This window comes from Orbicella franksi, chromosome 14 (genome assembly GCF_964199315.1).
Source record: "Orbicella franksi chromosome 14, jaOrbFran1.1, whole genome shotgun sequence".
NCBI lineage: Eukaryota > Metazoa > Cnidaria > Anthozoa > Scleractinia > Merulinidae > Orbicella > Orbicella franksi.
The window spans coordinates 15,259,972-15,274,220 of NC_138158.1; the positions used below are offsets into that span (position 1 = coordinate 15,259,972).

General features: G+C 37.7%; 2 protein-coding genes across 3 annotated transcripts in view; one reads left to right on the top strand and one right to left on the bottom strand.

The window, feature by feature from the left end:
* The first annotated feature begins 6,174 nt into the window (after positions 1–6,174).
* The window catches only part of LOC145467344 (putative methylcrotonoyl-CoA carboxylase beta chain, mitochondrial), a 20,471-nt gene continuing 12,396 nt past the window's right edge, over positions 6,175–14,249 (top strand). For both annotated transcript variants that reach the window (XM_081450893.1, XM_081450895.1), the window contains exons 1-8: positions 6,175–7,305; positions 8,767–8,841; positions 9,606–9,725; positions 10,162–10,220; positions 10,453–10,559; positions 10,968–11,047; positions 11,569–11,660; positions 12,599–12,656. In XM_081450893.1, coding sequence (XP_081307019.1) covers positions 6,730–7,305; positions 8,767–8,841; positions 9,606–9,725; positions 10,162–10,220; positions 10,453–10,559; positions 10,968–11,047; positions 11,569–11,660; positions 12,599–12,656 — 1,167 coding nt within the window. In that variant the 5' untranslated portion in view covers positions 6,175–6,729. The remainder of the gene's footprint in view (positions 7,306–8,766; positions 8,842–9,605; positions 9,726–10,161; positions 10,221–10,452; positions 10,560–10,967; positions 11,048–11,568; positions 11,661–12,598; positions 12,657–14,249) is intronic.
* The window catches only part of LOC145467396 (melanocyte-stimulating hormone receptor-like), a 4,890-nt gene continuing 3,348 nt past the window's right edge, over positions 12,708–14,249 (bottom strand). The window contains exon 1 of the mRNA XM_081450954.1: positions 12,708–14,249. This exon is cut by the window's right edge and continues 3,348 nt beyond it. Coding sequence (XP_081307080.1) covers positions 13,651–14,249 — 599 coding nt within the window. The 3' untranslated portion in view covers positions 12,708–13,650.

The following is a 14,249-nucleotide window of genomic DNA, read 5'->3' on the forward strand; positions in this document are numbered from 1 at the left end:
ACTAACTCTCCAAATGACGTTTGCACTTCATGCCCCGTCTTCAGCAAGTGTTCTTGTATAAGTGATCGGAGCAGAACTTCTGGGTTTTTAACGCTGAGCAACTCGCAGCTACATTTGATAATAAATTAAGACTCAGTGGTGGACCTTTAGATTAATTATTGATGGGAGAGGGGATTTTTTTTTTTTTTTTTTTCATGCCCGTTCGCTTTTCCTCCGCCACTGTTTTGCTCAATTCTTTTATAGTATGAATCGCCTGCACATTATTTTTTAAGGGATTTGTCGATCTCTCTACCAAATGCACAGAACAGGTGCATTTGATCAAATTGTCTCTTGTCAAATGCATGTGCAGTGTGGACCCTCTTTGAATAATAATTCCTGCACAAGTTGTGCGGCACTGTGTTCAAGCTCTTTCAGTTACAGATATTTCCTAGAGAGGTTGACTGCGGAGAACTGAAAGACTCTGTATGAATAACAACAATCAGAATAACTCGGAACGACAAAACATCAAGAAATAAAGACGTGTCAGTATATTGCACAACATGAAAAAATTTACATATCTATTAATTTTCTCTTTTTAAAAAAAGAAATTATCTTAAGTATAAGAAAAGCTGGATATTCAGAAACAGATAACACTCGGCCTGACATTAAAATAATAATATTCTAAAATTATAGCTCTGGTGAAGAGTTTATTTTTAACTTGAATTTCTACTCAGATCTATGCGCTATTCATAACTTGGTATGGTAGCTCATTCGTGTTTTTTCCGTTCAAAACACGGCACTAGTGAAAAGAAGGAACAATCTCACACTAATTGAGGTCTTAGCTGAAGCAGGTGAAATGTTAAAAGGCAGCAAAATGAAATAATACGAAGACGAAGCTAATGCCATGATAATTTAAAAGCTCCACGAGAACAGTTCAGCGAACTAAACTGTTATACAAAGAGGTCGTATAAGACCACAGCAGACCACAGTATGGCCAACACAGCACCATCATTGGATGGAGATATTCTAGGTTCTCGTTGGCAAAATGTACGTGAATTTAGTTTCCTTCTTTCTGTAATCGGAGCTGTGTTTACCACAATTCTGCCTATTCTATCCATTGGAGGAAGTAGCCTGTTACTCATCGTTATCACCAAATATTCACAGCTTCGCCGTGTTCCTTCCAATCTCCTACTGGCATCTCTTGCTGTCGCTGACTTACTGATTGGTCTCTTAGTCCAACCGTTGCATGGCGTCGCCTGTGTGTGTACCCTAATCGGAAAAAAATGCTCCTCTATCAGTCTTTCAAACGTTCACTTCTATGCTGGTTCCCTCTTAACATACTCATCTTGCTTGAACATTGCTGTCATCACAATAGACAGATATATTTGCATCGTAGAATCACTTCGCTATCACGCCATCATGACCAAAGCCAGAGCAATCCAGGCCATTATTATCAGCTGGGCTATAAGTGCCGTATTGCCCGCAACGCGGCTTATTCCATCCTACCCGTTGACTCTAATCAAAGTTTCTCAGATCATCTTGATGTCGGCAGTTTTGTCTGTCATTATTTTTTGTTATATCAAAATATCCAGTATATCTCGGCGTCACAAGAAAAATATTTGCTGCCAGATGCAAGCTGTGACCAGAGGACCCGTGAGACAAGATTTTAAAAGCGTAAATACAGTGTTTTTAGTAGTTGGTGCCGTCATTTTAAGCTATGTACCATTATTAGCGGTTCAAGTTTGTTTAGCTTTTAACGTTATGAAGTATCAAGCGAAAATTCTACATCCATTTGCTGTAACCTTTTACCTCCTAAACTCGAGTCTTAATCCATTGATAATCTTTTTCAGGTCTAGAAAAATTCACAGGTTTTTGAGCAGACTTCTCAAACGAGACGCTGAAACTTAATTTTTGCACTTAACCTGCCAAAGAAAGCAAGAGAGAAATAGGGACATTAATGCAAATACATTTGTTTTCTAATTAAGGGTTGAGAACATTGTTATTTTAAGTATGTATATCGGTTGGGAAGTCGGTACAGCTCCATCTTAACACTTAAATATCATACGGATAAATTCTTTAATCCTAGAATACTTAATCTGTCTTACGGTACTAACACAGCGAAGTCGACTGATTGATGGTTTATACCATTTGGTTTTTTATTTCAAAATCCTAACGGGCCATCAAGAGCAATGTTTACGTACTCCACTATACCACTACACTATATATATATATATATATATATATATATATATAATTATTCACAAAGCAAGATGGTTGGTAAGAAACTAACCTTGAACCTCGCTCAATCTAAACATATTCCAGCTGGAACGATTGTAACTGTAGGGAATTTCACTACTGCCAAATTTACAGCACCGTATTACAGTTGCATGGAAAATCCAAATGACAGAGTAAACTTATATTTATTTTGATGTGTAGTGAATGTTCAGTGGTGACAATTTTTCTCGACAATTTTTGATGGCAAACAACTTATAAAAGGAGAACTTCGCCAAATGAGTCTTGCATTTAACGACATTGTATTTCACCCGTACCTTTCTGAGCTCAAGCTGCGCTTTTCATTTACCTTACTGTCGGACAAACTTTAAGAAATCACCAAATCTGTTTCAATAGCGCTCTTTTCTATGACTATAGCAAAAAACTATTTCTTTATAAGCATTAGTTCATATTATATCGACTTTACTCCCTGTAATTTTTGCCCTGTAAAGTTTTCTAATTTGTATTCAAACTTGAGTTTTTGCACAATTTTTGAGTCAAATATGTAAATAACTGAAGGAAGAAAATTACTCATGGACTCTTTGTAACAATTGTTTTGCATTTCCTCCAAGCGTCACTATTCTGAACAAAAGATATAATGGTCCCTTCGAAAATTTAGCCTTTTCAAATTCGTTTATTCAGGTAGTTGCACTCTTTCTTTATACGAATATTTTTTTCCAACCCAGGCTGAATATTCTTATTTTTCTGCCGATTTTAGGCTGAAAATATTCTTGTGGATTTTCTCAGTTTATAGCGTATGGCATTTCTGTTTTCGAATGTATTTGGTGTCTGGATAGCGTTAAAGTAATTTTGGAGCCAGCCTGCAGGTATTTAAGCCTGATTTGACGCACATAACTTCTTGCAGAAATGTTACGAGCATTGAACATACAGCTAGTGCTGTTTTTTGTTTCTTTTAGGCTAGCTTTGCCGTCTAGAGAAAGGAGGAATTTTATACGGTTTAGTTAAAAACATGTAATTGTATTGTATTTACAAATTTTCAACACACAAAATTATTTTCCTTTCAAAATCTCAGCGTCGGGTTTGTTAAATTATGCAAATTTTACCTTCGATATTCTTATAAAATAGATTTTTATAAAAAAAACTTTATCGACTTCTGGTTGATAATCAACTCCTTTTTCACAACAAGTTTTAAAACAGCTGCCGTTAAAACACGTTACTTTGCTGCTTTCATTCCTAATTTCAGTTTGAAAATGTGTTTCTAATACCTCTTTTATTACTACGAGATTAAGTTACTTAGAAGCCATCCACGGAAATATTAGGTGTTCTCTGCTAATAAATCATTTAAGTAAAACTTTAAAGGGGCTCAGTCATGGTATTTTGAGTTATTTTGGCCACATACAAAATTACCTTTAAATGGTAGGAAACCTGAAAATAACAGTTTAATAAGAGAGAAAAACACCAAAGAGATAATGATAAACCATAAAGGAACAAGGATGGCTAAGGATGGAGAAGATTAACACGGATCACAAACGACGAATTTGAAAAATTGAGGCTAAACTTTTCAATATGCGCAAACCTTGACTGAGCTCCTTTAATCTTTCCTAAAAGATGGATCATTGTACAGGCTTGGCTATGGCCCCACAAACATTGTTACGGAAACTTCCCTGTTTAGCCGCTGGGAAACATATTTTGCGGAAAACAAATTTTGCTGCTCGGAAACAAGAAAATGTTTTTGCCTCAGGTCAAGAACAATTTTGCTTCCCGGACACAGATTTTGCATCCGAAACTTATGTTTCCTAGTTTAGCTAGAGTTACTCATTGCTTTGTATGACTGTTTGTGGGATGTAGCTCATGGGGACTGCATGAACATGCCAGTGACAAACAGGAAGTGGCTTACTCTCGAATCGATGTCAGAGAAACGAGGTATCACATTACAAAAGCAAATGGCAAATTCTGAGATCGCAAATTATGAGGGAACAAGCCCTGGAACAAATAAAAGTCTCCCCAGATTTCTTTGAAAGTCTTGTTTAGCCACAATGACAGCCAAACATTTTGTTCCCGCTTATTTAGCCACCCCGGAAAACATAACAAGAAATAATGTTTCAGCAACAATGTTTCCTAGTTTAGCCAGGCTCTAAGAAAGGCGCCCCGTTACTGGTTAAAATCGGGTGACCAATCACAGTGTTAGGGGCCTCCTAAAAACTATGTCACGTGGCCGCCTTATTTGTCGTGAAAAAATGGTCGAGTGCGGAATGGGTACTAGAAGGCTTCTGGGAGTTAAGGTAAGAAAAGGGGGACAGTCGAGAAAGGGGCGAGCATTATACAGTCGAATGCTACATTCGTCATACGATTTAGCAATTTTCTCTTGTTTATGCAATCTTGAGATGTTTCAACAGATAGATTGAAGGTTCCATTTGTTGTGTGATGGAGAAGAAAGGAGGAGGGCTAGGGTTGGGTGGTTGGTAATTCCGTCACTAGATCTCTTTTGGGTGAAGCCCAGGGAGATCTAGGAACATTCATGTAAAGTAAAATTAAAAAAAGCTGTGCCACAGACTTTTCGAAAAAATAAGGAAATGCATGTTTTTCGCTCGCCTTTTTGTGTTTCTGGACCTCAACACGTACTTTAGAAACAAGGATTGGATCACTGGTGTCGGCATCCAGTTTTGCCCCTAGGTTCATGATAAATACCATCAGGCTCATTTATGGTGCATGGCAGATACCAATATTGACTCAATTGTGTAGTACTGTTTTTATTACCAACTTTTATGATATGGCTGTGTCTCACAAGGACTGGAAACTACGAATTTACGAATTTGATTGGCTGAAATCGATATTGAAAACGGTCTAGATTTTCCCATCTAAAACGGCATCTAGACCAGTTACATTTTGCGGTGAAAAAGTTGCAAACTATTTAGGGTGCGTTCCATTGGGGTGATCTGGATCAGGATCTGTCTGGATCATGGTGCATCAAAGGAACCTGTGAATCCATCTGCCAAGGGTGGATTCATCAGTTCCTTTGATGCACCAGGATCCAGACAGATCTTGGATCACCGATCCTGATCCAGATCACCTTAAAGAAACGCACCCTAAAATGCAAAAACATTGACCATTTTCTTCTTATAATATTTATTTATGGAAGTGCCAAAAAGCCTGATGAGAAAAAAGTAAAGAGGACGAGCAAACTTTGGCAGAATTAAGTTCGGCTCATCGCCGTTGGCAAGCAAAATGTCAGCTAGTACAAACCAGTTACATGAAACGAATCAAATTGTTCTTGTTTGCCATACTAATAGACATCTTATTAACCGAGCTTAGTCGGTCTGTATGGGAGAATTTTGACCGAGGTCGTGTGTACAGACCTCACTGCGTTCGGTCTGTACACACGACCTCGGTCAAGATTCTCCCATAGAGACCCACTAAGTTCGCTTAATAAGAGCTAATTATAATCCATCAAATATTTTCGCTATTGCGCGATTGGTCTAAACGCGTCACGTGACTGAATATTCCCCAACTAAAACTGGGGGATATCCGAGTGATATTCCCCAGTTTTCAAAACCGCGCGTTTTGCGAAAAATATTTGAAGGATAATAAACAAAATAGCCTCCATTTGGCGCGAAAATATGCTCGGATATTTGTCCTTGGACATTATCTATTCCTCAAAGTTTACACTTTTCTTCGAGCGTACTGTTCGCTTCTCCAATATCCGAGCACATTTCCGCGCCGAATGGAGGCACTTGTTTATACATTTCATATAGTCTAATCGTACACCAGTCACTGAGCCATTATTTGGCACAATGAGCTGGTATTTTTACAAAAATACCATGAAATAGGTCGGTGTATTTTACTAATGCTAGCCAAAATAGTACGTAGAAACGTCTTATACAAATTTCTAGTCATAGAGCCCAAAAACTTAAAAAAAAAATTGTTTCTGGCGCGAATAAATATCTTATAAATTTACATTGCAAGTAAGGTCCCAAATGCGCGTGAAGATGCCATTATCATTCAGCTCGCCTGGGTCAGAAATGACAAGAGCCAAGAAAGGATTAAGGGCATCCCTCTCAATCTGTTTTATTATCCTGCATCCTCAACTACGCTGACTGCGCAACCTCGTTCCCAGGGTCGCTCCAGCGGGCGGTAAAGATGAGAGACCCTGGGAACGAGGTTGCTGACTGCGCTGTTGTGGCAACGGGGTCCTAGCCTGCGAGGGAAGGGGTGGCTATGGTTTGCAGGCTGGGTTGCATTGGAATGACTAACTTAGCCACTTGGCCTCCAAAACATCAAAGATGGCGGCCTTCAAGTTTAGTGCAAAGTATTCCCTTAAAAAGAACGTTCTTCCTTAGCCTTGGAGGTCTTTCGTGATTTCAAAACAAAAACAAGGACTCTTTCGAATGCTTGGATAACTTAAGTGACGATTCTTGTGCGATCAAGAGGATCCAACACTCCAAGAGAAAGGCCAGATATTTACCATCTTAATATTGCTCCACTGGTCATTTGTGTTTTGGTTGTGATCGTCAAAATACCATGTCTTCTGCATTCTTCTATGGGATTTCTCGCTTATGTAGAGTATCAAAGAGACTAATAGGGTCTCATTTCTCTAAAATCGCTGGCGTAAGAGCAGCATCGAATGCGATCAACTTCAAAGCTATTGACGGTTTTGTCGATAAAAATAGTTCGGCATTTCTTTCAAGAGCATCAGAAAAAGCCGAGATTCTTAGGTCTTTTACGGAATTTACGAACGTAGCGCTTTTAGGAGGCGGTGAAAAAGCCATCGAAAGGCACACAAAGAGGAACAAAAAACTTCTTGTGAGGGAGAGACTTGCTAAACTCTTAGATGAAGGGACAGATTTCCTGGAGTTATCACAACTTGCTGGTCTTGATCTTGAGTATGGTAGCGTTGCTTGTGCAGGAGTCGTGTCAGGCATCGGGCAGATATCCGGGCAGCTGTGCGTTATTGTTGCAAATGATGCAACAGTAAAAGGAGGAACCATTTATCCAATTGCAGTTAAAAAGCAACTCAGAGCCCAGGAAATTGCTGAAGTGAACAAACTTCCCTGTGTATTCCTTATTGATTCAGGAGGGGCATTTCTTCCCTTGCAGGTACATTTTGCAATTTTATTATAATTATGGCTACAATAAGTCACAGACATGTTGAGACACAACAGTTTAATTGTCGCGGAGCGAGTCTAGCGAGTGAGCAGAAACATAATCACGATTTAAGAAGAATGTATAGAAGGGGGTACAAATTCTCGAATTCATCACTCTTTACCAGAATGCATTGCATATAACCAGAGTGCACTGTGTCACTTTTTACCAGCGTGCATCGCACCACGAACAGGATTCCAGTGAGAAAGATAAGTGGTAATGTTTTTGCTTGGATTTACCTGTAAAATGCTATGAAGGTGATTGTGCTTGACTTTCACAACTCTTGCTTTTGTTCTTAATGCAGTATGTAAAAGTTTGTAAATCTGGACAATTAATTGTGACATCTTAATTTTAAACTTACTATGTCATTTCTTAGTAATCTAGTCTCCTTAGTCGAATTCTTAAGTGAAGAGAAATCTTCGTTATGCATCACGATGGACGTGTCCTTGACATAGTCTGTCAACATTCGAGACATTTAATGCGTACCAGTACAGACTTTATAAGTTAAAATTCTGCTCCTACAACTTCCACATCTTTCGGTTTTGTGCTCTGGTAAAGGGGAGGTTGATGTCTATTGTTTTACGTCCAAACATAGATGATATCACTATGTGCTTTCTTGTCTTGATACCTGGTCAGACCTTGCCATCGATGCATTATCATGCATGAATTTGATGCATACAAGGACAGATTTTAAGTTACACACCATGAATTGACACTACTTTAAGAAATAAAGGTTAATGTAAGTCTTAGAAAACGCAGATAGATGAATCACGGCGTAAAATATGTCAGTATCAACAGAATATGCCACAGCATTACCGTCTTTTAGATACCCTAGTATTCTATTTTCAAGCGTCTTGAAAACATTATCCCCCCTTTCTGCTGCAGTCCTTCAGTCACTACACAACACTGAGTTGGGGTTCCAGGGGGTATCAGAGAAATATCACTAAATGCATATGAAATAAATTAAAGGGCTAAATATCATAAAGTGTCATTTTCCTAAAAGTGCCTCAACTACTTTTGTTGTCTGTTGTACATGTACAGATCAAGTTTAACCAAAGGAAATCATGATTGTGATGGCACTTGGATATCTGATCTTAATTAGCACAGATTCTTATGATTTTATTTGTCTGTTTTGTCCTTAGTTTTAGTTTTGATTGAGAAGATATATCAAACACTCAAGATAGTGTTTGACCGCATTTCCAAATGCCTCAAAGTTCGTCAAAAATACTTCACTATGCACCACATTTTCAACTCTCTTCTCAGTGTTTAGAAATGTGGTCAAACTTGGTCTTGCATGTTTGATATGTTACTTCTAGAATTTTTACATGGATATGTTATGAAAGGGCTAGAAAGACAATCATATTCATGTGATAATTTTATTCCCCATTCTAAGCAAATTATTTACCTATAAAACAGGCTGAAATATTCCCTGAAACTGGTGGTCGCGTGTTTTACAATGAGGCAGTGATGTCAATGAATGGTGTTCCAACTGTAAGTTAAAGATACATACAATCATGTAGTGTTATTTAAGAAAGCAAAGTAATGATAAAACATTTCAATTTCAATTGGTTTTTAGTCCTTTGAAGTTTTAACTCCTGAGCAAATTGTTCTTGGATATTGACTGCTTTGCTCAGTGGAAGGCTATCATGACATCTTTAAACGTTGATTCAGAAGTGAGAAGAGTCCTGTTCTGTCTATACCCTTGGCTTGAGTTTGACGAACCATAGTACATTGTTCTACATGGTACATTCTCTCCTTTGTCATTGTCATCCTGGACTTGGTATTCCATATGCAAATTGCTTAGTTCAATGGTATAATAATCGTATTTGGTCAACTCATACTATTTAAACTTGTTTATTCATAGAATCATTGGTATCTCATTACATCACTTCCAAAGCACTTGCTCTCCGAAAAGTGAAAACACTTAACTCAAATATCCTTGATTCTCATTACAAAAATGCATGTGATCGAAACTGGTTAAAATAGGAATTTATATGTGAAACAAAATGCAGTGTCCACTTTCACTAATGAACTCTGTAAAACCACAAATGGGGACCCTGTCTGTTGGTTTTTTTTTTTTTTTTTGTCGACGTATTTTAAAGATTTAGGTATTAGGAATAGTAGAATAAAATTGCACAATTATGAACCTGAAGAGTTGGTTTTATCTAACAACAGATTCTCCCAAAGTCAGTCATATGAAAGTAGATATAACATTAAGGAGAATTTGTTCTGATCTTTTGGCTTGTTGTACACAGATCTGTGTTGTCTGTGGATCATGTACTGCTGGTGCTGCCTATGTACCTACAATGGCTGATGAGGCTGTTATTGTTGACAAAATTGGCACAATATTTCTTGGTGGTCCTCCATTAGTAAAGGTAGTACTTCATTAATCAAGAGATTTAATATTATTTTAATCTGCAAAAATTTGGTGTTAAAATATTTGTTTTGTTAGAACATTACTGGGCTTTTTTCTTTTTTTTTTTTGAGAAGTACATTATTTCAAGGAAACGATGTTCTAAGAGAACGTGTATTTTAGTTCAGTCAGCTGCATATAGTGTACATTGCTCTTTGGGTGAGGTGACCTGTAGACCCCACTGCCATGTCAATGAGCAATCTTGTTCTCAGGGTCTCACAATGAGGATACCAATCAGGATACCAAATCTTGAGGAAATCAGGAGAAAAAATTGACAGAAAGTTTGAACATTTCACACAGTATCTATTTTACTATTTGTGGTAGTTTCTCAAGAGATAGCTGAGGAATTTTACATTAAATTGAATGGCAGAATTGAATCGTTTTAATTTGTTTTGTAGGCTGCCACTGGTGAGGTTGTTTCTGCAGAAGACTTAGGTGGTGCCATGATGCATTCTAGGTTGGTATAGATTAAATTTGTATGATGTGTACTTGAACAAACTAATTTCAGTTTCAATGGTTGGTATAAAGTCATCTGATGAGGGGTGGCCTAAGCTTATATTGTAGTTGTCTGGGATAGATTTGGGCCAGTGTGTGTAGCAAGTTCTGCATGCATTCTGGTTAAATTGCATACTACCTAACTACTACCGGTAATCAATAAGTGGCTACATGTATGCCTGTTTTACTTTTAGTGTTAGTGGATGTACAGATCATTTTGAAGAAGATGAAGAAAGTGCATTAGAAACGACAAGAACTATTGTTGCTACATTGAATACAGAGCAGTCTGCCACTCCATCAGGTCAGCCTACAGTCTTAAACTTAGCATCAAGAAATTTTATTTTGCTGTTAAGGACCAGAGAGGTTTCAATCAGTCAATCAGTCAATCAGTCAATCAGTCAATCAGTCAATCAGTCAATCAGTCAATCAGTCAATCAGTCAATCAGTCAGTCAGTCAGTCAGTCGCTCACTCTGTCAGTCAGTCAGTCAGTCAACCAATCAATCACTCACTTGCACAATCAATCTGTCAGTGAATGAATGAATGCATCAATCAATCAATCAATCAATCAATCAATCAATCAGTCAATCAATCATCAGTCAGTCAGTCTGTCTATCCGTCTGTCTGTCTGCACATCCGTCTGCAGTCAGTCAGTCAGTCAGTCCCTAGTATTCTAACTTGCACCTTTCTGTCTTGTCAATGTTTTTACAGATGTGCAAGCGCCCTTGTATGACAGTGAAGATCTCTTAACATTGGCACTTTATGATAGTACACAATATCCTATATACCAGGTAAGGAAGTCCAGACTGCTGATAAAAAGTGAAGTTCACTTAAACATTTCTATAGATTATCCCTTTCTTATTCTGCCCTACTCAAGTTATTAAATTCTTTTGATAATGAAATTTGATAACGGGCTTCAAACTATATAGCGTCTCTATAAAGCCTGCTGAAAAGAACTTTGAAAGATTAATAAGGACTCAAAACAAGCGCCTGTCCAAACAAAGGGAGGGAGGGAGGGGGGAGGGAGGGAGGGAGGGGGGAGGGAGGGAGGGAGGGGGGGGTCATGACATATCTCAGGGAAATTTAAGTAGTCATTTGAGGTTTAGTTGAGTTCATGCGTGCTATTGTCTAATTCTTTAATCTAATAAGAAAAAGTGCGAAGAGACTGGAAAGTTACCGAGGGAGAAACTAGGGAGAGGAAAGCATTCAATTTCAAGCCGTTATTTTGCCCTTAATTGGTACATTAAAGACACTGTATTTAGAAGCTGTGTTGACCATACATATGTGTTTGTTTTATTTGGTACATATGTAGATATTAGCACGGCTTGTTGACGGGAGTCAATTCCAGGAGTTTAAGACTAGATTCGGAACAACACTTATAACAGGATTTGCGCGTATTTACGGGTAAGATTTAACGACTTGCACTCTTTGTCGCGTTTTTACTCCAAGTTCCAATTGTAAGTTTTGTACGAGGTATGCACGGTTCTTAATAAATTCTTCCCTCTGGAAGCAAAAACCTTATAAATATCTACCTATCTTACTTACCCACTTCAGTTTCATGGAGAAAATTGGTACTGAAAGGAGCTTTGTGCATCTTGAAAAGCCTAGCCTAAATTTTTCAAGTTCGTCGTTTGTAATCCGTGTTTATCTTCTCCATTCCTGTTTCTTTATGGTTTATTATTATCTCTTTGGTGTTTTTCTATCTTAGTTAACTGCTATTTTTAGACTTCCTTCAATTCAAAGGTAATTTTGTGCATGGCCCAAATAACTCAAAATACTGAGACTGAGTTCCTTTAACCTTTGTTGAACATAAAAAATCCACGCGTGATACAACGATGGGATGCTGATTATAGGGGAGGGGCGGGAGGGGAGAGCGAAATATTGTCTGGACGTGTTCATATTGTCTATTATATTCAAGCTCAAAATATCAATTCTCCCTACTTATTCTACAGATTTCTCTTAATGTCTGTTTGGAGAATTTGTCGGCAGATCAAGACATCCTCCTCCAGCTGACGTTTTTCTTTATTATTAGTTTCAATGGGGCTGTATACCAGAGAGTGCTTCTAAAAACTTGAGCCCAAATTTTTTTTCAAGTTTGTGGTTCGCATTAGGTCTGAATCCTCCCCCATCTTTGTTTCTTGTTGTTTAATATTACCTCTTTGTTAGGTTTTCGATCTTACATTTGCTGATTTTTTCCCTTCAATTTGAAGCGAATCTTGTACATCAAAGAAAATTGCCTTGTTAGCATATCATGACATATCTGGCTTCTCTAAGATGAAGTGATCTTTCTCTTGGCTAACTTAATATGCTAACGTCTGTTTTTTAACATTTTCATTCTTTAGATACTTGGTGGGAATTGTCGCTAATAACGGTTCATTAACTTCTGAAGCTTCCTTAAAGGTAACGTACAACGTAAAACATTTGCAATATCGTTGCCTGGGACAACAGGCATAGCGCCGCCCACAATGCTATTGTATTTCGCGGACTTCAGACCGGAAAAAAAGAAGAACAGCTTGCTTTGGCAAGCTAATTTTTTAGTATGTTATTCCATTTTTGTTTATTTAATTTACCTGAATGTGACACTTGCAAAGCGTCGAACTAAAAGCAAAAATGCATCAAATTGACGTAAAATATACACAGAAAAACTTCTATTCTTTTAAGATTTCCGATATCGCAACTTACATTGAAAACTATCAGGTCTGCCTACTCAGTGAAAGATATCACTGTGCTAATTGTTTGTCGCTATTTTACTAATTTAATTCTCTTATTCAAAATTTATTTTCTTATTCTTGTAAATCATGTTATTTTCATCTTACTGTGTGGCAAAATTTTCGCGGTTTTGCATCTTATAGCAATGAAACTGTTTGTCCAAAGCTAAAGAACTTTCTTAGAAGCTTCCTCTTTTTGGCGTTGTAATGCTAAGAACAGCAATTTCTTACTTAAGCTTACTAGCTATCATTAAAGTTGGCATGTGAAGCAGTAAGTGAATCAATTAATTTTATTAAATTTTTGTTAAAACAAGCTCCATACCTAAATGAATCGTGATAAGACACGCAGAAGGTGGAATAATCTTCCCTTTACAAGGCATCAATCGTTGTGTATTTTACACTCTCTTTAACATTGCTGCCTAGCTTTTTTCTGCTTCTTTTAACAGCGTCAATGTATGCCATTTTAGCCATAGGTTTCTAGTTTTTATTGCGTGCCTGATTGAAAATTTAATTCATCTAGATTAGTGTACCCATCTTTACTTTTCAAGCGTGTTCCCTATTTATAGAATACGATGAAAGCTTTTGAACTTTGAAAACTTTATCTTTTCCAAAGCATATCAGACATGGCACCTGTTTTTTTTTTTGTTTTCTTTCTAGCTGAGTCGAAATTAAATTAGCGTTCAGTTCTATGTGCCCTGGTACATACATATGCTGGCTATACCTCGCAGCGTGTTCCAAACTTCTCTCCTAAGAGTTTTCAATCTGAAACAATAAAGAAATGGATTCAATGTTGAGTTGATAAACACCAAGGTCATTGTGAAGTTTACTGCAGTCTCTACTGCTGTGTCTCGTCCGTGAAACGATGCTATGAGAAGAACACACATGAAAGGTAGTATGCAAAGCAGAAAAACAAGGTATACAAGAAACATGGCCATTGACAAATGTCTGAAACGAACGGCATCGTCTTTGCTTCTTTCAATGGTGTTTGCTCGTGAGTTCGGGTTCTCTTGCGAAGAAGCGGTCCTTAGGTGTAAAACAGCTGCAGTCTGTTGTTGAATTTGTAAATGATGTCTTTTGACGGTACGGGAGATCATAATGTAAGCGAGCAATGTTGTAGTTAAGAAAATGGCAAAGCCAACAGACCCAGTGAAATAGTAAACTTTTAAGCTCGTAAGCCAAGCTATGTCGGCACTCGCGCTTAGAAGCCACGTGACATAGAGAGCGAGCTTGACTCTTTGAAGCGTTAGGAGTTCTTTGTATCTGAGATGAAAATGAAGAGCAAGGA